At 42.0% G+C, this 23576-nt stretch overlaps 1 protein-coding gene across 1 annotated transcript in view; it reads right to left on the reverse strand.

The window, feature by feature from the left end:
- Positions 1 to 4582: 4582 nt before the first annotated feature.
- Positions 4583 to 23576, reverse strand: part of TACR3 (tachykinin receptor 3) — a 57706-nt gene continuing 38712 nt past the window's right edge. Inside the window, exons 4-5 of the mRNA XM_054990421.1 lie at positions 6966 to 7162; positions 4583 to 4898 (exon numbers count right to left, since the gene is read on the reverse strand). Coding sequence (XP_054846396.1) covers positions 4583 to 4898; positions 6966 to 7162 — 513 coding nt within the window. The remainder of the gene's footprint in view (positions 4899 to 6965; positions 7163 to 23576) is intronic.

The following is a 23576-nucleotide window of genomic DNA, read 5'->3' on the forward strand; positions in this document are numbered from 1 at the left end:
ATATGCACATTCTGTTTTATGGCCTTCCCAACACACCTCACATATGATCCCATCCTTTATTTCTCTCCATTGTCCTAGCGCTGAACAAAAACTTCCTAACATCTGAAAGACTATTCATTTAAAAATGGAATTAATTTTGTTATAATGTGTATATTTTAGTGAATTTACCAGTACTTGAATACAATGTTCTAGACTCTGATAGTTTGATTCTTGCAAGTCTGAGAATAGTACAGGCAAGAAAAAAGCCAGAAATAATATGTTGGGACACAGTTCATCTACTAGGGTCTCAAATGATACAGCTCTTCTTGGAGGAGATGAGAAAAACTTATTAGAGTTGGCAGTAGAAATTCTCAGCTGACCCCTAACTTCAAGCCTGTGAGAATATGTAGCAGCTTTTTCTGACTGGATGGGATAGGGTGATCCACTACATTAGTATTACTGTAGAAAGTCTTGTGGGAAATGAACTAAATAGCCAATTGTGGATGAACGAGATTTTCTCAGAGGACATAACATAGCTTATTTTATATAGAAATGATTTTCAGGTAATCAGGGGCACCTATATATCCTCAAAGACATTGAAGGCACAGATAATAATCTTTCAGGTTTCAAGCTGTGCTGTTAGTAACAGACAAAGCCACCAATAATTACTTCATACTGCGTTACTTGACAGGACTGTTTCTTATTCCATGCATGAGAATTCAAAAATCACATTGTTGTGTTGTCCTCTGAAAGGGTTGCCAGCTCTGGGTTGAGAAATTTCTGGAGATTTGGGGGTGAAGCCTGGAGAGGGTGGGGTCTGGGGAGTGGAGGGACCTCAGCGGAGTGCAATGCCATAGAGCCAACCCTCCAAAGCTGCCATTTTCTCCAGGGAAAACCTATCTTCATACCCTGGAGATCAGTTGTAATTCCTGGAGATCTCCTGCCACCACCTGGAGGTTGGCAACCCTAGAAACTCCACAGCTTTTACGTTCCTGTTAGCTTTGAAATGTTTTGAATTTGCAAGTTCAAAAGGGTTAGATCTATATTTCTGATTTAAATATGGAAACTGAGGAGAGGGCTGTAGTTCAATGCCTGAGTACAATGCTCTGCATACTGAAAGTTCCAGGTTCGATCACCATCAGCTCCAGATATGTGATCTCAAGTTGTAATTGTTGGGAAAGACCATTCCCTGTTGAAAGCCAGAAGAGTCAGTGTACACAGTAGTGAACTAAATGAAACCAAGTTTCCCGTGCTGACATGTACTTCAAAAGCTTAACCTGTTTTCTTTCTTCCTTTTCTGTGGGAAGCAAAGTCATAGTTGAAGGTAAAATCTCTTCTCTCTTTCCTATGTGGCCTCATCTATGAGGGGGGGGGAGGGTTCTTCCCACCATTGCACCTTAATGTATTTGGTTAATTTATTTTATTATTGTTTATTGTATGTTGATTTTAGAATTGTTTTCTTGTTTTTATTGATTTTAACTGTTGTTCACCACCCAGAGCCCCTGAGGATGGGTAGTTTATAAATCGAAATCATCATCATCATCTGAGGCTCTCTGTGCTTTCGCAAGTGAGCAATAGAGCATAAAAACAGCAAAAACAACAACAGTGGGCTTATATAGTGCCCTCCTGGACAGATTAGTGTCCACACAGAGCAGTGAACAAGTTAGCATTATTATTATCCCCACAATATTGCTGGGGAGCTGGGGCTGAGAGGAGTGGCTTACCCAAGGCCACCTACAGAGCTCATGGCAACAGTGGGAGTTGAACCAGCAGCATGCTGATTTGCAACCCAACCACTTTACCTCTATACTTCAGCAGCTCCTGACCCACATATAGACCAACAGAATATATTATGTACAAAAATATTTGAAAAGAGTCTCATAAACAAACTTTTTCAGTACTGTGACATCTGGGACTAAAGGCATCTCCTAACAAGGTAGCAACACTCGAATATTAAAACTTAGAATATCGTACAAAGCAGATGCTTCCAGAATATATCAATAGTGCTAAAAAATGCTTCAAGGACAAACTTCTGTGTCACACATCTATTTTCAAACTTTTGATCATGTACCATTGCACATGGGTAAAGACATACTTTTTGAAAAGTTACAATATTTAAACCTGTACAAAGAAAACTTGTTTAAGTGGAATAAATGTGCTTAACAATATACACATATTCATATTTACCAACAATCTTCACAGTTGCTTTTAATGTAGAGTCTGTTGGTCACAGTGTGTAACTGCTGTGCTGAACTCTAGTGGTTAGACTTTGTTGTTTACCTGAAAATTCCCCTAAATAACTTGCCTTTCAAATTAGGTAAGCTTTGGTTCAAATCCTTCCATGTTTTCTTAGTGTAGCTTAGAAGCATGGACCAGTAAAAAGCATGTGGGAAGGACTGCTAAGTTCATCCACAGTGTGTTACTGATGTTCTAAATTGCCTGAAGAATGCTGAATGGAATACTGATTCAAATTGGGGCTCAAGTCACAAGAAACAGCAGGAGACATAGATTTAGAACAATAGCCGCTTGTAGCCCTTGGATCCAATATGGCTTGCCACCTACCCCACCAGCCTGAATGTTGTCTGCGTTCCATGCTCCCTTCTTACTGACTCTTTTCTTTAATCCAAGCATTTTTGCCATTTGGAAAACAAAGCTTGCCCATTTCTGGAAAGTGTAGGAGATGATGAAAACTGAAGATATACAGACAAGCTCCCCCACAGTTTTCAGTCATATCTTCATTTTAAAATCACTTCATTCTATAGAGTTCCAGCATCAGCTAAACACAGGCTCATGTGTATAGGGACAAAACCAAGGGATTATTATTACTATATTTAATAATGGTGTGATGCCAATCAAAAAAGCAGCAAAATAAGGTCACTGATAAGGTAGGGGACATCTTCTTGTTCTAGAAAATGCCAGGTAATTCATCATCACAGAATCCATATGACATATGGATTATATACGTTATATAATCCATATAACATATGGATATATATCTTCTGGAATTGCTTTCTGCAATGTATCCCATCTCTCCTTAATTCTGCTTTAACTAGGAGAATGTACTTAATTCTACAAATGGATCATATGCAGCTTGCCTCAGTTCCTCATCGTTGACTCCCTCCCTTACATTAGCAATGCACAAATATACTTCCAGTGAACACTGCACAAAAGTGAGCATGATGTAATCTGTATCATATTTGTTTTTTGTCATGTTTTTACTGATGTGCGCATGTGCTTAGATGCATTGGGAAAACGTATGAAAATAGCCTTGATACAATGGAATGCACAATAACCTCAAGACTGACAAAACACTGAGGGCAAAAACAGCAAGGTGTGTGGATGAGGGAAAGATGCCTACCCAGTGAAGGGACCGGAAACTGTGACAAATGGTATATGACAGTGCTTTGTAAAAAAAATTGAACAAAATAGTAAAGAAAAAGAGAAGCACAGAGAATCCCTAATGCATCAATTCCATTCTGGAAACAAGACCAGGTAATTTGGAGCTACAAAATTCAGGGGCAAATTTAGATAGATGAATTTTGAAAGCATCCCGAGGTGCTTGCAAACAGGAAATTTGCTGTCTTTCTTTGAAACTACCAATTAATTGAGAGATGAAGCAGCTGTGGCTTCTCTTGCCAGTTTCTTCTGGGTTCTTTCTTTCAGCTGTTTCCCTACTGAAAATAGTCCAGATGTGCTGTACAGCCGATGGGGAAGGGGATCAGATATGACCAGAGAAGGAGTGAGCTGAGAAGCCCAGGCTGCTGCATTTCCCAGTTTATCAGTAGTTTTAAAGGCACAAAGCAAATCTCAGACTTGAGGCCTGAGAAATCTGTTCACAAACCTTATGTTAACAGGTTGACCATTTCTGCCACCTGTACTGAAGTCTAGCTCCAGCTGTGCCCCAGCACAGATCAGCCAAATTTGATCCTCAAAAAACTGAGGAAGGGGTTGTAGTAGCTCAGTGTGAGAGCACATGCATTGCATGCAAAAAGTCCTAGGCTCAATTCCTGGCACCTCCAATCAAAGGGTAGCAGGTTTGGTGAAACTTCTCTGTGCCTGAGATCCCAGAGAACTGTTGCCAGTCGGAGTAGGTGATGCTATGCTAGATGAACCAATGATCTGATTCAGTAGAAGGCAGGTGCATATATTTATATTTATATATGCCATTTTATTTTATTTTTTAAAAAAATGTTCTCTAGCTGTTAAAAACCCACCAATGTTTGCACCATCTTAACTGGCCAATTTTACAATCCAGCAACTCAGGTGAGAACCATCGATTAACCAAATAAAAAAAACAACAGTCAGATGTATATTATGGATTTGTACTGTACAATTTCTACAAACATTCTTATTTACAACTTTTCACCATGTCCTTATATGGATGTAAACAGGTGAAAGCTCATTCCCCCCCCCTGCTCCCCCCAGAACACAAAGACCAAAGTTGGGCCCAAACAAGCAAACAAAAATCTTAAGATGACACAAATATATCTACATGCGATCAACCCTCAGAAACCAAAACCTGGATAATTGGTCTAAGGCAGAACAGCATCGTCCCATTTGTAAACTGCGTTCTCCACCATCCACAATGTGATTTAATAAGGCTTTAGGAGTACTCATCCACGGAAGTATATGGGGAGTTGATGTAGCTTGATACCGTGGACGTGGTTTTGGAATTCGCACGGGAACAGCCATTAACAATGGCTTCCTGGGGAGGGGCTTTTTTCTTCCGGCTGGATTTGGTGTTTTCTCCATCACTGGCATCGAACACTACAGTCATGCTGGAGTCCATTCTGGAAACTGTATATAAACTACTTTGCCTGGTTGGATGAAACCTGGTTGTCTTCAGCTCCAGTTCGTCATAGCTAGACACTTTGATGAAAGGACACCATTGGAAAGCTCTCTTGAAACCTGCTCGGAACCTGAGAACAATGATAAGGTATTTATATTATGCAGTATATCTGACAAATTTTGTGAAAGCATTTCATTGCCCTGTATGTAGGAAACCAAGCTATGCCCTGGCATGTAGAAAAATTGGATCTTCTATAGGTAGGGTTTTGTTGTTGTTGCTGAGGAGCATTGCAACGTACAATTTCCTCTGTCTGCAGTATGAAGTGGTGTAGATTTACCAGTTAGTTCTACTGACAATATACAAAGTTCCTCGCAGTCAGTTCTGTGCTGAAGATACAGCTCCTTGGATGCTCCTTTTCCAAATGCAGTTTGTATGAGTTATATACATTATTACTGAATACACACTGGTGGTGGAGATTGTTGTCAAGTCATAGCTGACTTATGGCGACCCCTGGTGAGGTTTTCATGGCAAGAGACTAACAGAAATGGTTTGCCATTGCCTGCCTCTGCAACCCTGGTCTTCGTTGGAAGTCTCCCATCCAATTATTAATCAAGGCTGACCCTGCTTAACTTCTGAGATCTGATGAGATCTGGCTTGCCTAGGCTAGACAGGTCAGGGCAAATACTCATTGCATTGTGTAAAATACTGGGAAATGAGGTCCACTGTAGTTAACATTACAGATGGTAACCTAAACATGAATGTTTCAGAATATGTCAAGTAATAGTTATAGTAGGACCAAATTATATTTTTGGAGCTCAGTATTTTTATAACCTGATGCAAATCCTGGTGGGATTTGCCCCCTATATATTAAAATGACATTTCCGTTCACAGGTATTGGATGAAAATGCTGAAAGATGGCAGAAGATTTGTTCATTAGGTATTTGCAATCATCTCAAAATATTTGCATACACAGCGTAGCAATTATAACATACAGCTTGGCACATTTCCCAAAGAGATTTCAAAATGATGTTCTGAAATAGTTATTGAATTCTGATTTCATTTGGGCATTATGCTAATATCCTGATAAATCTACTGCTCAGTCTTACATGTTTTCTCAGAAGTAAGTTAGGATGTCAGACATTGTTCACATGGGGAAAGGTAAAGACTATGTCCTCAGCACAACATTAGCATGACACACATTCTAGTTTTAACGCATGACCTTGAAATGTAATATATGCAAGTGAACATACGTTACTACCAAGATCTAGAAACTATCAGACACCTACATATTGTTCTGCAATTAAAGGGGACTTAACAATGAATGTATTTTAGCATAATCTATATAATTCTGAAGTGGCCTAATTCTGAAGTGGCCTATCTGAGAATTGGTACCACTTCAGAATCAACTAGATCTTCAAACTTGGGGCACCTCCAAGGGTTGCAGAAAAATCTGAAAACTAACAAAATTATATTGGGATTTTTAAATCCCACTTCCAAACACAACTCTCAACAAAAATGTTTTCTATATATGTGCAGAAACCTACTCACCATTGCTCTTTCTCATCAACCGCTGAGCCACAGCAACCCAAACCAGTCCCACCCACTGCCGCAGAGCGCAGAACCGTCCTGCTTCAGGAGCTGCTGCGGAATGAAGAGCCATGCTGGACCAGCAAACACTGCCAAGTGGAGAGCCCCTCCACCCCTGGGAAGCACCGCACTCACGCCAGCCCTTCCAGCCCCAGAAACGATGACCCAGGCTGGCAATGGGAAGCCCTGAAATGTGAGGGCACAGCCTGGCTACAGAAGTTGCACAACAACCCAGGCTGACCCCAGAAGAAGCCAGGAACAGGGCCAGCACAACGGGAAGGATACTGGGAATGGAGGGAGGTGGGAGGGGAAGGGTGCTTGGGCAAGAGGGTCAAGGGTAGAAATGGGTAAGGGAGGGGAAGAAGGTAGGAAATTGCTCCAGATGTATTAATCTGGAATAAAAATGTCTTTCCTGTGATTTCACTAGAAGCATTTTGAACAACTTGGTTTCAAATAATGGGGGTGGGGGTCTGCAACACATATCTTTAGCCTTGATTTTTCTTTTTTTTTTTTGTATTGAAAAATAGGAGCCAGTGAGAAGAAACGGTCTGAAATCTTTATTCTTAAATGACAGCTATAGGTCCCTAGTCTATGTCTAAGACAGCCTTACCTCTTATTGAGACAGCAGTAGATAATGGGATTGTACATGGTAGAACTCATGGCTAACCAAAAGGTGGCTAGGTAGATTTGCTGAATGTATTTCCACCTGTTCAGGTGCTCATAGATACCAGTAACTATAAAGTAAATGTGGTAAGGGAGCCAGCAGATTGCAAATGTCAGCACGACAACGATCATCATTTTTACCACCTGGAAAGAAAAAGGGCAATTTCTGAATACTGTACAGTCACAGGAGTCTTTTATTCATTGTAACAAATCGGAGTTAAGGTTGCCAGCTGCCATCTGTCAGAACTGTGGAGAAATTTATGCATTTTCTGGATATTTTCTGCGTAAGGCTGGGTAGAGGCAATACAGGATATTGAAGAGGGTCAGTGGTGTTCTGCAGCAGAAAAATTAAACAGAGGTCCAGTGGCACCCAGAGCTCACTTCATCAGATGCATGACACAAACATCCACAGCAGATACAGAAAGGTGTGGGGGGTGGAGAGATGTGGAAAAGAGAGGTTGTTTTGGAGCAACAAAAGAGAAATCTGCTAGGGATTTCCATTTCATGCAGCAGTGGAATTGGCTGCCTAGGGATGTGGTGGGTCCCCCTCATTGGCCGTCTTCAAGGAGCAGCTGGATGAATACTTGTTGGGGGTACTTTAGGCTGTTCCTGCATTGAACAAGTGGTTGGACTAGATGGTCTGTAAGGCCCCTTCCAACTCTATGATTATATGGTCTGATGAAGTGGGCTCTGACTCATGAAAGATTATGCTGGAATAAATTCTGTTAATTTTTAAGATACTACCAGACTCCTGATTTATTTTTATGATGTAGATTTTGGGTTTGGTAATACATATTGATACAGATCTTGGCCAGGCGATGGAAACTGAAGCTCTGTTCATCCATGGATATGAATTGGGGGAGGGGGTTATAGAAGAAGTGTTGTGCCTGCTGGCCCCATTTTTGACCTCTGTTGGACAGCAAGAAAATATTTTTTTTTCATAACACAGCCCAACAACCGTAGGAGCTGGCAAACGCTCAGACTGGCAAACTTCAGGCTGAACTCATTCATCAGCATTTGTATAGAAAAGGAGACAAATTTTTCACGAAATTTACTTTTCTCCTGTTTTCATAATGTATCATGAGCTTTTCCTGTTACGGGTTTGTTGGTTAACTGGTATAATGTATAGTATATATTTATTTATTCTGCAAATTGCTTTTGAGAATTCTGTTTTGCAGTGACTTGACTTTTATTCTAACGACTTCATGCTTGACCCTCAAAAGCTCACATCCTGAAAATCTAGTTGGTCTTTAAGTTGCTACGGGACTTGAATCTTGCTCTTCTATTGCAGACTGACATGGCTACCCACCTGAAACTATCTTCATTAGACATGTGTTTCATTACTGAAATGTCTAAGTATTGATATGCTCCTTGTGGAATTATAGGAATCTGAATATTTTTACAATGGCGACCCTTCAGTGCTTACAACAGGCATGCACATATCTTGATTAATGTGCAAATTTTCTTCTTATGAAATGTTAGATCAGTTTAAATATATTGAGACATGGCCATCATCTAGCAAGTGAGAGGGAAATGAAAGTCTAATTAACTTTTCAGCTTGCTGAAATTATCTTTCATTCTTCCTATGCAGGCATATTGAAATAAGCACCCTACAGATGAGAGTATTCTTCCATATAAATGGATCTGGAATCAGGATATCTGGGCATTTTGTAGCCTCAAAGCTAGAGGCATAGTGCCATGCAGAAAGTTATCTCTGAACACTTAGCAAATGGTTCACTGCTGTCATCTTTGACACTGCTGAGCACTGAGGGAAACGGGCATGTAATTAGCTCAGAGCCAAGCTACAAGTGACGCCTGACACAGGTTGGTTACTTGTCATCTTCCCTCAAGTTTTGATGGGAAATGTAGGCATCCTGGTCTTGCAGCTGTAATGGAAAGCCAAGCTGTAAAACCAGGACACCTACATTTCCCATCAAAACTTGAGGGAAGCTGACAAGAGTCCAACCTGTGTCAGGCGTCACTTGTAGCGTGGCTCTCACACTCTAGATTACCTGCCCAGTCAGAGCTGGAAGTGCCATTCAGATGTTCAGCACCACAGCCTGGAGAGTTCCTCTTCTCTATTCCACACAAAAATCAATCCAGTCCAGCAATGTAGTTTATGTAAAACCAGCCAAACAGAAAACAGAATATTTTTTTGGGTGGAAATTGCCAGAAATCATCATATGGCTTCAGCCTCTCCTCCCCCGCACCGCCAGAGCAACTGATTGGCCACTGTGTAAAAAAGGATGCTGGAATAGATGGACTGCTGTTCTGATCCAACAGGCCTTTTCTTATGTTCTTTTATTTATTTTCTCCACTGAATAAGGACTCAACATGGCTTATGATATGAGCAAATTATAAATAACCATCAGATGCAGCAAATCTACCTGTCATCGACAAACTAATCCAGAGGGGATGAGAAGGAAGGTTGTTAAAGCTTTGTCCCTGATGGCAACAGCTTCTCCCCAGGCACTTTTGTGCATTCATGCAGATATACCCGAACAGAGCTTACCTGTGTACAAGTTATATATGTGCAGGCTCTGTTCCTTTCTGAATGCATGGAAGTTGGAGTGGTGTGGGGCCAGCAACTCCCACCTGTATGCATTCATATCTGCCAGTAATGAAAAGGGGTCTGGTTTGGCATCATTAAGTTATTTTTCTACAACAGTAAGAATAAGAAATGGTTTTCCAATTGCAAAAGTTGATCAACAGCTGGATGGTTGTCATCACTGCTTTATAGGAGTAGGCATTTATTGCCAGACTAATAAGCTATGTAAAAAGGAACAAACAACCATGAATGAATGAATACTGATAACTTCCTTAATGCCTAGCAGACTGGTTTAGACAGTTTAAGTGGGTTTCAAAGGCAGGAGGAGAATCAGGAGACATGAAGCTGACATCCAGGAAGCAGAAACGAGTAAGAGATCAGGAGATATGAAACTGACATTGGAGCATTAAAAAAAACAAATAGTTCTTGACACAGAAAAAACTGGGACCCTTCTCTCATTCTCTCTCTAATTTGGCAGGGTTCTTCTGTCGTTTCTTGCTATCAAGCAGCTGTCTTCATGATTAAAATCGTTATTCATTACCATTATGTGCCATGCAATATCATTTATACATTTAGTGCCTTTTTTATCCCACTCTTCTTCCAAGGTACTCGGAGTGACACGCATGGTTCTTATCCGCCTAACAATCCAGTATGAGCTAACAGGACCGACGACTGCAATAGCAGCATAGGAAGCAGGCAGATACTACTGGTACAAATGGGATACTATCCAACTTCTATATTATTCTCCAGCACGTTTTGAGGCTTCCATCTCATCAAGAAATAATCAAAGAGCCATTGCACACATTACACACACATTACACACATTCAACAGGGAGCTTCAGCCAATTATAAGTAGAACAGCAGGATTTGAGTCCAGTGGCACCTTAAAAACCAACAAGATATCCAGGATATAAACTTTCGAGAGACAAAACTTTGATGACGGGAGCTTTGACTCTCAAAAGCTTATACCTGGAAAATCTTGTTGGTTCTTAAGGTGCCACTGGACTTGAATCTTGCTGTTCAGCCAATCATGGCTCAGGGACTAAACAAAGGAAATCCAGAAGAGTGAGAAGGTGAAATTCAGGATGGTTTCACTTCAGGTAGCAGGATCGTCTTCCTCATGTGCTAGTGACAACATACAGGAAGACTCTCTGGGGCTGGAGGCCCAGTGTCCCCCCCCCAAGATTCACCTTCGCGGCGGGCCAAGGAGCAGCCTAGAAATGGGGAGCAGCCTGGAGCCCCCAAGGAAGGTGAAACCGCCATCCTAACAGCCAGCTGGAGGGCAGTGGGGAATGCCAGTGTGGTGGGGGAGGTGTGGCCTGAGGGGAAGCCAGCGGGAGCCGTGGCAGCAGCAGGAGTGGACCCGGACGAGGCATCCCCACTGCAAACCCTCCCAGCTGCCGCAGTGAATAAGGGAACTTCTATATTCAGGGGCAGTATACCTCTGAAATCCAGTGCTAGGAGGCAAGATCAGAGAAAGGGCCTTGGTGTCTCCATCCTCTTCGTTGGCCTTCCAGGGTAAGTGGTTGGCCACTGTGTGAAACAGGATGCTGGACTAGATTGGCCACCAGTCTGATCCAGCAGGGCTTTTCTTGGGACCACTACTAAGATGTTACTTTCATTTCCCCTGATTGAGCTAAACTTAGCCTTTGCTAAGACCCGTGTGAAACCAATGGAGCAAGTCAGGAATTAACTTTAAAGAGTCATGTAATGATTTCAAGAAATGGATGCATGTGTCTTTAAATGCTTGGTTTGAGCTAGGTGAAGAGTGGGGGTGAAAGAGAGGAATGAGTGAGAGATATGATTGGTTGACTGAGATTATGGGCGGAGTGAATGCAGTTTAGACTGGGAGAGAGAGAAAAAAGTTTCAGTCAGAAGAAAGCAGGCTAGCTGTGTGCTGCCTGAATATGTTGAAGTGTTTATGAGAGAAATAGAACCTGTGTGGAACCTGAACTGAGCATGTTTGTGAAAGGACACTCAGTCAGGGAAAGAGAGGCCAGCTGTGTGCTGCCTGAGCAGGTTTAAGCATTTCTGTGAGACAAATATTGAGTTAGAGAAAGAGGCTAACTGTGTGTGAAGCCTTAGAAGAGATCTGTGTGAATTAGAGTACATGAAGTAACTTTAAGAACCGAGAACTACATTTATGAAACCGATACGCTTCTTGACTAAATAAAAGTTTATTTTTGTTTTGTTATATCCCGGTGTAGCTGTCGTTGCTATATCCCATTCCTATCCTCAGGGCCACATAGAACCACGAAGGAGCCTGACACTTAGGAACGTTACCAAAAGGGAAAATTTAAATAAAATATCTTGGAATAATATATTCCTGGTGGCAGCCAACTACCCAGAGGGTGTAAGGGAAAGATTAAAAGAAACATCTACCCCAAGGAAAGTAAAGATCGTAACAAGTCATGATTCAGATGAACTAGAACCAGTGCTTATTGTTAAATGTTTCTCCATCACAAATGGGCATGATACTCCTACAATATTTATTTATTTAGGGCATTTATAGTCCATCTTTCTCCCTGAAGGGAGCCAAAGCATCTCTCTCTCTCTCTCTCTCTCTCTCTCTCTCTCTCTCTCTCTCTCACACACACACACACACAAAACCACATTCCATTCTATACTTGCTCTACTCACTATGATGTGCTAGTGTATTCCTAGCAATAAATAATTGCAAGTTGATTAGTTAAGAAATGCAATAATCTTTCCTAGTGCCCAGGACAGTGTCATCTTAGCCGTGGATAGTGCTTTGCCGCACCCTTGGAAAAGTACTCCTAAGATGTCTGACATTATCAAGCACTCGGGTATTACATTTCCCAGGAAAAAGAGAGAGAGAGATTCCCCCACTGGCCAGGCCATCACCAGCAACGCTGGCCCAGCCCCTCATCCACAGATTAAGTAGGAAGAGAGGAAGCAGAGGGCTGAAACCAATATAATAATGAAAACAAGTAGGATGAAAAGCTAATATAAGGAAAGGGAAGAAAAGTTTTTTAAAAATGAAAAAAGAAAAGAAAAATAAATCTTTATAATTGTAAGAAAGATTTCAGATCCCTTGAATAAAAATAGCCCGTTCACATTTGTTCTACTGCAAAACATTTGTTCCTAGTTGATTTATAAAAAAATCCTTTTGCATTATATTTAGCACAATCACTAATGGAAGAGACATTAATGATATTCTTGTACAGTTAAATAATGGGACTGCCACCTGGAAACCCTGGCCAGATGGCTGTTTCTAGATCTGCTCTCTGACGCAGTTGTGTTCCATTTGTCTGACTTAATTAATTCCCAGACTTGTCTTTTAAAGCCAGATGGGAAGAATCATTCTCAGGATCTGCTGTGCTGTGGCCTTGCCAGTTCCAGGCATATGAAATCGCACAGGACTCCACAGCAGTGACAGCCTCATTTCTGAAAATGGTGGGCAAAATAAGTACAGCAGGTCATTGGCCAAACAAAGAAGAATTAGCAGCTACAGATTAAAAGCAGGGAGAATCTGAATGAATGGGACACTTCTGTACTTGGGCACACTTATTCTTACAACACCTATCCTCACAACAAAATTTGTGCCCCAGTCTCCCAAATGACACAGGCATATTATGTTAGGAGGCATCGGGTTGCATCCCACAACCCTAGTTCGGATATGATAAGCGATATGGCCTTGCAAACCACTTGCACAATAGTCTGGCTTCTAGTGTAATTATTCTCTAGATCTGGGAATATTAACGCTTGGATTTGGTGATGTGTGAGTGGGAAAAAAGTACTTAGCACAGTCTCATTTGTACATGGAAGAGCACTTCAAGATAATTTTAAACAAGGTAGTGTGCAAATGGCGCAACAATATGTACAACAGCATTTTCATACTGTCGAAGGCTTTCACGGCCGGAGAACGATGGTTGTTGTGGGTTTTCCGGGCTGTATTGCCGTGGTCTTGGCATTGTAGTTCCTGACGTTTCGCCAGCAGCTGTGGCTGGCATCTTCAGAGGTGTAGCACCAAAAGACAGAGATCTCTCAGTGTCACAGTGTCACACTTCTTCTATGACTCATGAGACTGTAAAATTTTGAATTAAGGAGTGGGGTCCATGTTTCAATTTCAAGCCTGTGCTTTGGCTCTTCCTGGAAAAATCTACACATGTAGAAAGTGAGTAGTGCAGACCCTTTGCAGGAACAGTGACCCCTATATACCCTGTCTCTTGTGTGACTGTAAAAGGGACTTTAAATTTTAATCTTTTTTTCCATTTCCAACCCCCCCCCCCCAAAGGGGATGATGCTTGATGGCAAAGGAGCCAAGCAGTTTTGCTAACGGCTCATTTTTCCTGTGAGTATTGGCTCTTTGAACGTTGCATAGGATAGTATGATGGAAGGCTTTTAATAACCACTGTTTGAGCCACTGAGAAAGGCTCTTTATTAGACCTCCCTGGCCTGCACCATTGCAAACCCATGGATATACTGTTACACTCATTATGTGCAACAGATCTGATCAGGGCTTTTTTTCTGGTAAAAGAGGTGGTGGAACTCAGTGGGTTGCCAGCACAGAGGGCAACTCCTGGAGGGGAGGTAGTGCCCCAGGTACCACATGCATGCGCACAAAGTGTGTGCACGCTCCCAGGACTGCACAATGATGTCACTTTGGGTCAGCGGGAACAAGGGGGGAGCTTTTAAAAGTTTGAATCACCCTTGGCAAAAATGGTCACATGGCTAGCAGCCCCGCTCCCTGATCTCCAGACAGAGGGGAGTTTAGAGTGCCCTCCGTGCCACTGAGTGGTGCGGAGGGCAATCTAAACTCCCCTCTGTCTAGAGATCAGAGGGGGTGGGGTCACCAGCCATGTGACTGTTTTCAAGCGGTGCTGGAACTCCATTCCACCGCGTTCCAGCTGAAAAAAAGCCCTAGCTCTGATAAAACAAAACAAAAAATACCACCTTTCTTTATTGTAGATTCATTCCACCCATTCGTTCATTTTCTGAGTTCATTATGCTAATCACAACACAATACTAATCAACCACACTCATTTATCATTATAATTTTAAAGAAGTTTTTAAAAAACATTTAAGGTAAGGTACCTACCCCTCAAGTCCACTGGACTGAATCCAGCACCCTAAGCGCTGCTATGTGTTTCCAACTACAAAAGGAAAAGAAGGGTGAGCGAGCCATTTGGCTCCTGCAAACCCCACTCATATCAAAGTAGCGGGAAGCGGAGATCTGACATTTTATTGCACTATATGTATGAGTCACCCTGAGTAGGTCTCTGAAGAAGCAGCATATACATTTTCTCAATAAATAAAACTTATCTCTGAGCAGGGGTCACACATATTTGGAGTGAAAAGGAAAAGCAGTTCTTGAAATGTTAATTTGAAGCAGATATGAAACCAACCACACTCAAACTGAAATGAAGCTCTCCTTTCCTCACTGCTGTTATTGCCACAAACTAGATGGTTAAATTGATTTTCAGTAAAGGAGCCTGAAATATATTTATGCACCAGGGTAGCACAAGAGCTAAACCTGCTGAATTTCAGCAAAGTTGCCACATCAGGGTAGATGCAAAAACATTGCCTTAGATCAAAGACCCCAAAAGTAGATTTCAATAGGTTAAACTCAGTACCCAGTAGTGTCACAATTTTTAATTGTTCTAAATCATACAGTCATTTTCATAGCAAATTATATTTCTACACTCCATTACCCAATTCTCAAGGAACTGGTTGTCTGTTGTGTTATTTTGGAAGACACCCTGACTCATCAATCAACATGATCGTGGTTCCAGTGATACTGCTTCACTGCAACTCTGGAATGCCTCCCCAGTTTCCCTAAGAAATAGGAGGATACAAGTGGAGGACTTGCAGGGGATGTCTCATTTCCCCCTCCTGCACTAGTTCCTCTTTCCCTTCCCAACCCCCCCCCCCCTCCAGTCTTTTCCTGCTTTCTTCTCTCCTTCCCACCACCGGCTAACGTACCTGTCCACCTGTCTTCAGGACTCCTGGCTTAAATCATTCTCCTTTCCTCCTTCCCTCCCTCCACTCAGGAAAACGATGTCCTGTGCAGTGCTGGCAGCCAGGCTGGGCTCAGTTGTGCAGAGAGCTCACAAGAACTTGTGGAGGGCACCTCTTTCCCACCTGTATGTCCTTCCCCACACCATTCCCTCTTTCCCTCCACTTGGCAACCCCCATATTATCACCACCTTTCCCTGCTTCTTTCTCACCTACCCACCAACCTAACTTTTATCTGCTTCCCATCTTCAGCTATAGTTATTGTTTAATTTATGCCCTGCCTTTCTTCACAACGGGGATCCAAAAGCTTAAATCAGGGGTCCCCAATCATTTTGAGCCTGTGGGCACATTTGGAATTCTGGCAGTGTAGTGAGCACCTCAACAATATGGCTGCTACAAAAGGTGGAAGGGCAACAATTGTAGGAGCATAATGGATGATAGAACATACAAGACTCATCACCGGGGGTGAAAGCAACTTAAATTTCTTACTGGTATTATCTCTCGTGGAAGGTTTGAAACAAATGATGGACTACTTTCTTACTGGTACTTGCTCAGTACATTTTTCATTCACTATAATGAATAGTTTGGAAGCACATCTGTGCTCCCTTTGACAATGGTATAGCTAGTATTCTAAAGCTGAAGAGTGTAACTCCAGATATTTTAGTGGCAGACTCCAGACCTACACAGATAAAACATGAAAGAATGAGTCTGGAAAACGGAAAATGAGAAATTCATTCCAATTTTGCCTGATAAGGCACTTGCTCCTGATGACATATTTCATGTCACCAGGTGTGCACAAAAGATGCCATTGAAATGTTCCTGCATTTTAAAAGTTTTGAAAGCTAGTTTGCTGTATTAAACTAGGGGTGAAAAGACCCTGGCTGAATCCCCCACTCTGCCATTAAAGTTACTCTGAGTCTTGGACCAGTTGCTCATATGAAACCTAACGTACATCACCAGGTTGTTGGGTTTAAATGGGACAGGAGAACCAAGAACAACAACACCATAACTGCCTTGCAAGAAGGGTAAGGTGGGGACATACAGACAGTGTTTGCTCACGTCATAAACTTGGCTTAAAATGTGTAATATTGTCTAGTGGCTGCAATGGCAAGGAATATGAAAACATGGAAAATATTGAGAAACCAGAATGAGAACTATTACATCACATTATAAAAGTCTAGGAAATCTGCTTCAGACATAATACTTCTATTCAGAATTGTCAATATAAATCAATAACACAATGCCATAATTAGGTTGAAAGGTAAAAGTGACCATAAAAACAAAACAAAGAAAAAAGTGAAACAGGGCACCACTGAACCATTCAGTTTTAGAACTCCATTTATCCAAGCGAAGATACTGTACGTTTAAATTATACTGTGGTTTGCCACCCTCTTGATACCTTTAAAATTATGTATTATGTGAACTGTGATTTTAATATGCTTTTATGAATTTGTAAATTCTTGTTGTATTGTGACTATGTTTTTAACTGATGTAATCTGCCCTGAGCCTGTTCATGGGGAGGGTAGAATAGAAAGATAATGAAATAAATAAATAATAACGTGACTTTTCCTTAGTACCACTAAACAACTGTGTGTACGTGGGAAGTGGCAATAGTCCCCTCCCCAGCTCTCAGATAGTTAATATCTTCATTCTTTATGTCATAGAAAAGCTTTGCACTTCTCAGGTTTAGGACAATCTCATTTATTCACTTCTGTACAGCTTAGAGCAGGTGCCCAATTTTCAGAAAATTCAGAAAATGTACTTTTCTCCTAAAGACCTTGAGCTGTCTATGTAAAAGTTGTTAGCTTTTGCATTACAGAAATGTTCCATCATTGATATTCTCACTGTGAAATTGTAGAGACCTGAACATTTTTACCATGCTGAACCATCATTGCTTACAACATGCATGCCCAGATCTTGATTAGTGTGTAAACTCTCTTCTTAGAAAATATTAGACCTGTTTAAATATATTGAGACGTGGTCATCATCTAGCAGAAGTGTAATTAACTTTGCAGCTTGCTGAAATGATCTTTTAGACAGACTTCCTAAGTATGCATACCAAAGTGAGCGCTCTACAAATCAGTGTGTACTTCCATCTAAATGGATTTGGAATCAGGATATCCAAGGAGTTTGTGGCCTCAGCCCAGAAATCTTCACTTACAGCAGTAGGCTTCATACAAACTGCCATGCTGAAAGTTATCTCCAAGTCCAAACACATAACAAATGGTTTAGCATCTTTGACACTGCTCACCAGTCAAGGTGAAGAGAAGGGGAAATGGGTGTCTGAGATTAATAATATTAATAACATTCAATTTATATACCGCCCTTCATGGCAACTTAATGCCACACTCAGAGCAGTTTACAAAGTATGTCATTATTATCCCCACAACAATCACCCTGTGAGGTGAGTGGGGCTGAGAGAGCTCTGGAAGAGCTGTGACTGACCTAAGGTCACCCAGCTGGCTTCAAGTGGAAGAGTGAGGAATCAAACCTGGTTCTCCAGATTAGTCCCGCGCTCTTAACCACTACACCAAACTGGCCCACATTCCATCTCCCCCACAGATTACCTGGACAGTCAGAGCTGACATCACTAGGGTTGCCAGATCCAGGTTGGGAAATTCCTGGAGATTTTGGGGGTGGAGCCTGGAGAGGGTGGGGTTTAGGGAGAAGAGGGGCCTTAGCTGCATATAATGCTGTAAGATCCCCCTCCAAAGCAGCCATTTTCTCCAGGGGAACTGATCTCTGTGCCCTGGAGATCAGTTGTAATTCTGGGAGATCTCCACCCACCACCTGGAGACTGGCAACCCTAGAACACCCATCAGAGTTTACAACACCACGATAAGTATCGGAATTGTGAGAATTAGCCCCAAGTTTAAAGCACCAAGATGAGGGAACTGCCAGAGATCACGCCTCATTGTTCAAGCTCTTGATCCAAATATAAAAAAGAGGAAAGGGGCTTAACTCTGCAGATTTACCTTCAAGCTACAAGCTGTATCTTATTCTGTTCCTAAGGGTCAGGAGCAGCTTTGGGGTGATGGCCCAGAAGACTGCAGTGCAGGATTGCCAAAATCCAGGTGGGACCTGAAGCTGTCCCAGAATTACAACTGATCTCCAGACAACAGAGATTGGTTTCTCTGGAGAAAATGGCTGCTTTGGGGGAGGGACTCTAGGGCATTACAGCCTGCTGAGGTCCCTCCTCTCCCCAAACATGGCCCTTCTCAGACTCCACCCCCAAAATGTCCAGGTATTTTCCAACACAGAGTTGGCAACCCTACTGCAGGGTAAAGGGTAGAAAGAGCCAATCTTTGAATTCATTCAATTTACAATTAATTGACCAACTCATAGCATGAGGAAATCTATGACTAGCAAGCAGTACAAGGCCTCTGTATTGGTCAGATCTGGAATAGTGAGAGAGAGTCCTTTTGCTCTTGGCTAGTCAAACAAAACTATCTGGCCTGCTCCCCCTGCTCAGTTTCTACCTCCAGGTTAGGGTTGGGATATTCCTGGAGATTTGGAGGTGGAGACTGGAAAAGGTGCAGTTTTGGGAGAGGGGGGAGCTCAGCAATGATATGATGCCATAGTCTGCCTTCCAAAGCTGCCATTTTCTCCAGGGGATCGGATCTCTGTAGTCTGGAGATTAGCTGAGATTCTGGGAGAACTCCAGTCCTACTCCCGGTCCTGTCCCCATTCTTACTGAGTTTCGATGAGGTCCTAGACGAGAGAGACCCCTCATTTCAGGTCTAGTTCTAGGCCTGACACTGGTAACATTTTCTCTTTAACATTGTTCAGAAATGCTGATGATTCTGTCTCCAGTCTTTAGTAGTCTGAAATCGATACCCAGTTGTGTAGGAAAATGTTTTTGTTTTAAATCATACAGTCATTTTCATAGCAAATTGCGTTTCTACACTCCATTACCCCAATTTTCAATGAACAGGTTGTTCTTTCTGTCAGTTTGGCAGACAGAGTGACTCATCAATCAACATGATCTTGGTTCCAGTGATACTGCTTGACTGCAGCTCCCAAATCCTTCCCCAGTTTTCCTAAGAAATAAGATGATATTTTTTGATTTTGCATCCTAATGTTGCAGTTTTAAAATATTAAGCATATAAATGAGGTTATTATATATGAGCAGGGCTTTTTTTCTGGGAAAAGAGGTGGTGGAAGTCAGTGGGTTGCTCTCAGAGAAAATCATCACATGGCTGGTGGCCCCGCCCTCTGATCTCCAGACAGAGGGGAGTTGAGATTGCCCTCAGCGTGGAGGGCCATCTAAGCTCCCCTCTGTCTGGAGATCAGGGGGCGGGGCCACCAGCCATGTGACCATTTTGAGCTCAGTGTTATGATGCTAACTGATTTTTTAAAAAAGGCTTGCCCATGGTTGATGAACAAATACATCAAAAGCATCTTGGCCGCTAGAACCTTTGGATCAGGATTCAGGAGTGGCTGAAACAGAACATTCAACCTGAATTCTAATTCTTAACGTGATGGTAGCAAATCAGATAGTACATCAGCTTCGTAACTGTCTTAGAGAGGCCACATAATATCATGGCTTGGAAATAGGGGTGCAGGAGAAAAGTCAGAAAGCAGCTCAGGGTCCTCTCTTGCTGGACTGCTTGGTGTTTGCAGCTAGAACATTATTAGCATCGCAACATGTCCAATTTCCTTTAGCGACTCCAATCCATGGATTTGGATCCCTGTTTACAGATGGAGTGATGGGAGGTAACCACTCCAGATGGAAACCATTGTGGCTTTAAGCCACAATGTAGTTAGATCCCTTAATTACTTTGGACACCATGCAGCATGCCGACAGCATAAAGCAGAGATATTAAACTCAGATGAATTGGAGGCCAAGTTCAGGGCCCATGTCTTTTTATTTTGCACTAAAATGTTAATTTCACCCCAGCGTACCACTCCTCCTATGAACTGTGCTCATTCTCCTGTACTTCATATACTCTACCAGCCAAGCTACAAGCGACGAATGACACTTGCCTGGCAAGTGAACAGACTCACGTGTATTCCTCCCTGTTCACATGCCATTCACTTGCTCTCCACTTGATGAAGTGGAGAGCAAGTGAAATGAGTTAGCCATGTCAGAAGCTTAAAATTGTGGAATTTTTTGTGCTGATCTCTTCACAAGGTCTACCATCATTTACAGCAATATCCCTTTGCACGTCCAGCATGATTTTGACCTATAAGAAAAAACTCATTAATTTGTGCAGAGATAAATATTAATGCCCTACTGTTTGGACTGTAAAACATCCATGAGCTGTCTTTTTATAGCATTGCAGTAATTAAGTATGGAAGGTACAGAACAGTCAATGCAGTTGGATTGGATCTAGACTTAATTAAGGTCACCAAAGCTACTTTGATTGACTTTTATTACCCAGCAGCCTTTTGTTGCTAAGAGTTGGAAAACTCTCCAGAACAGTCTGCCATAAGTCTGTGGTGAAAAAGGGACTCATGTGCAAGCAGAGCTGGAGCTGAGGAAACTTGCTCCACTCATGCAAATATGATGGGCAGTTTGAGCTGATTCACTGTTTTCATTGGAGTCCCTCTGTGCCATATGGCACAGTAGGGTCCACTGATCCTCACCAATAAATTTTGGAGGTGCAGGTGACTGCTGGGGGTAGAGGAAGCCTACAACAGTAAATTCCATGAACTTGTTCTGGTTACAGCAGCACTGGATCCAACCCACTGTTGACTCCCACTCCACTGGATTTCTGCAAACTATGCAAAATTATTCAAGAGGGCTTTTTTACTCAGATAGGAGGGCTGTAGTGCAAGGAAGTGGTTTCAAAGAGATTCATTGTTAAAGCGATAGGGACTATAGACTATACTACTATGCACAGTATGTTGCTGTAACTATGATCCTAGTGGGTAGTTTCTGTACTGTTTAATGTGTCCAGTTTAGAATTGCTTAGGCTCTGGTTTAGCATTGTTTCAACTCTGTATAGGATTTCTCCTTGTTTTCAAATCTTTGCAAATTTGCATTTGTATACCCTATTACATTGAATGCTCCTTTTGTTGATTATATTGACTTACACTGTGCAATCTGTCTTGAGTCTCAGTGAGAAAGGCAGACTATAAATAATGTAGATAAGTAAAAGTAAACAAAAGAAATAATGTTTAAGCACAGTACCCATTATCACATTTCTCACTCCCAACCTGCTAAGTCATAAAACAGTTGCTTACCACTGTTAGTTCAAATAATGGCCGTTATCTAGCTGAAGCTCAGACCAAATACGCTTCCACGCCTCCTCGATAGGAAGCCGGCAGTTCTGACAGTATTGACCATAAGCTCAGCAGTGCTTCCCACATCTGCGATCAAGATTAGGCTTACCATCCTCAAGATGGGGCCTGGAGTCCTCCTGGAACTACATCTGATCTGCAGATGATTCTCCTGCAGGAAATGGCAGTTTCGAAGGAGAGAAGTTCCACAGGGACACCACAAACTCAGCTGAGCTCCCTCCCCTCCCCAAGCACCTCTCTCCAAACCTCCAGGAATTTCCCAAGCCTGGCCATGAAACACCCCCCTGAACGCTAGGTATGTAATTATTTATTTATTGCCTGTCTTTCTCACTAAGACTGGAGCTTGATTACAGGATATAAAACAATGCAATCAAACACCATAAGACAGCCAATGAACAGTGCAACTGAACTAAGATTACAAAATGCGATCAACAGACTACTTAAGGCAAGGTATACTAGACAATGCAGAAAGAGGATTGCAAGGTATAAGAATAATGTAGTAAAAGCAGATCATATCTATAATAATCATCCTGACCTGTGAATAGCCCAGGAGAGCCTGATCTCATCAGATCTTAGAAGCTAAGCAGGGTCGGCCTTGGTTAATAATTGTATGGGAGTCCTCCAACAAAGACCAGAGTCAATATGCAGAGGCAGACAATGCAAACCACCTCTGTCAGTCTCGTGCCATGAAAACCCCACAAGGGGTCACCGTAAGTCAGCTGTGACTTGAGGGCACTCTCTACCACTGCCACCTATAATAATCATTGCAGTGGACTACAGTCCTTCCTTTCTAAAGCGACCCTTCTGGCCTGTCCCATTCTCCAATAGTTCTAATTTTTTTTTAAAAAAATGCCCTCTTGAATGTTTCTGTTTTGCAGATTTTGTAGAATGATACAAGTGTGGGGACGTACCTTACCCCCTCAGACAGTCCGTTCTACAGGGTGTGTTTTGCTCTCCGTGACTCAATTTTGTGCCAACAGCTAAAGAGATCCATAAGCAGAAACCTGGCTAGATCAGGGCATGAATGTGCAAGAAATCACTCTTTTCCATTTCTCACATCAAACATGCAGCAAATGAGGTTTTTTTTTTTTTAAAAAAAATCTCATCTGTATTCTCATTGGCATCTGAGAGCTGAATTAGGCTGGTTAACTTCTCCATTTCAGCAATTTCTCATAACTTGTTCAGCCACTTCCCTATCAAAAGCAATGAATCATATTTCCTTCTAGTATGCCATTTGCCACTACTCACAAATTAGCTATTAATTACATTGCCACCATTTAATTTATGATTTCGAAGTCTGAGTGGGATGAAGTACCACTGATGTATAACTTGGTAATGAATAGAATTCAAGCTGAGAAGACACGCCCTCCACACTTTGATATTTCCTAACAATTTCTCCAAATTAAATGACATGTCAAATAACACACGTAATAAGCAAGTGAAAGAAATGGGTGTTCTTGTTTCAATGCTAAAATATTGCCATGAAAAACAAGTCCGTTTCCAGACGGCTTACCTGCCTCCGGAATGTCGCGCCATGTTGCAGGGAAAACGCGAAATATCGCATTTTCTCACGAGAGTTTTGCGCAACGTCGCACGACGTCGCGCAAAACTCGTGTGAGAAAATGTGATATTTCGCATTTTCCCTGCAACATGGCGCGACATTCCGGAGGCAGGTAAGCCGTCTGGAAACGGCCCTGGTTTCAACATCTCAGAAAGATGGCTCATAAGCCAGTATTCCCATTGCAACTTTTTCATTTACTATGGTATATTTTTACTGTTATGGTT

This window comes from Eublepharis macularius, chromosome 10 (assembly GCF_028583425.1).
Source record: "Eublepharis macularius isolate TG4126 chromosome 10, MPM_Emac_v1.0, whole genome shotgun sequence".
Lineage (NCBI taxonomy): Eukaryota > Metazoa > Chordata > Lepidosauria > Squamata > Eublepharidae > Eublepharis > Eublepharis macularius.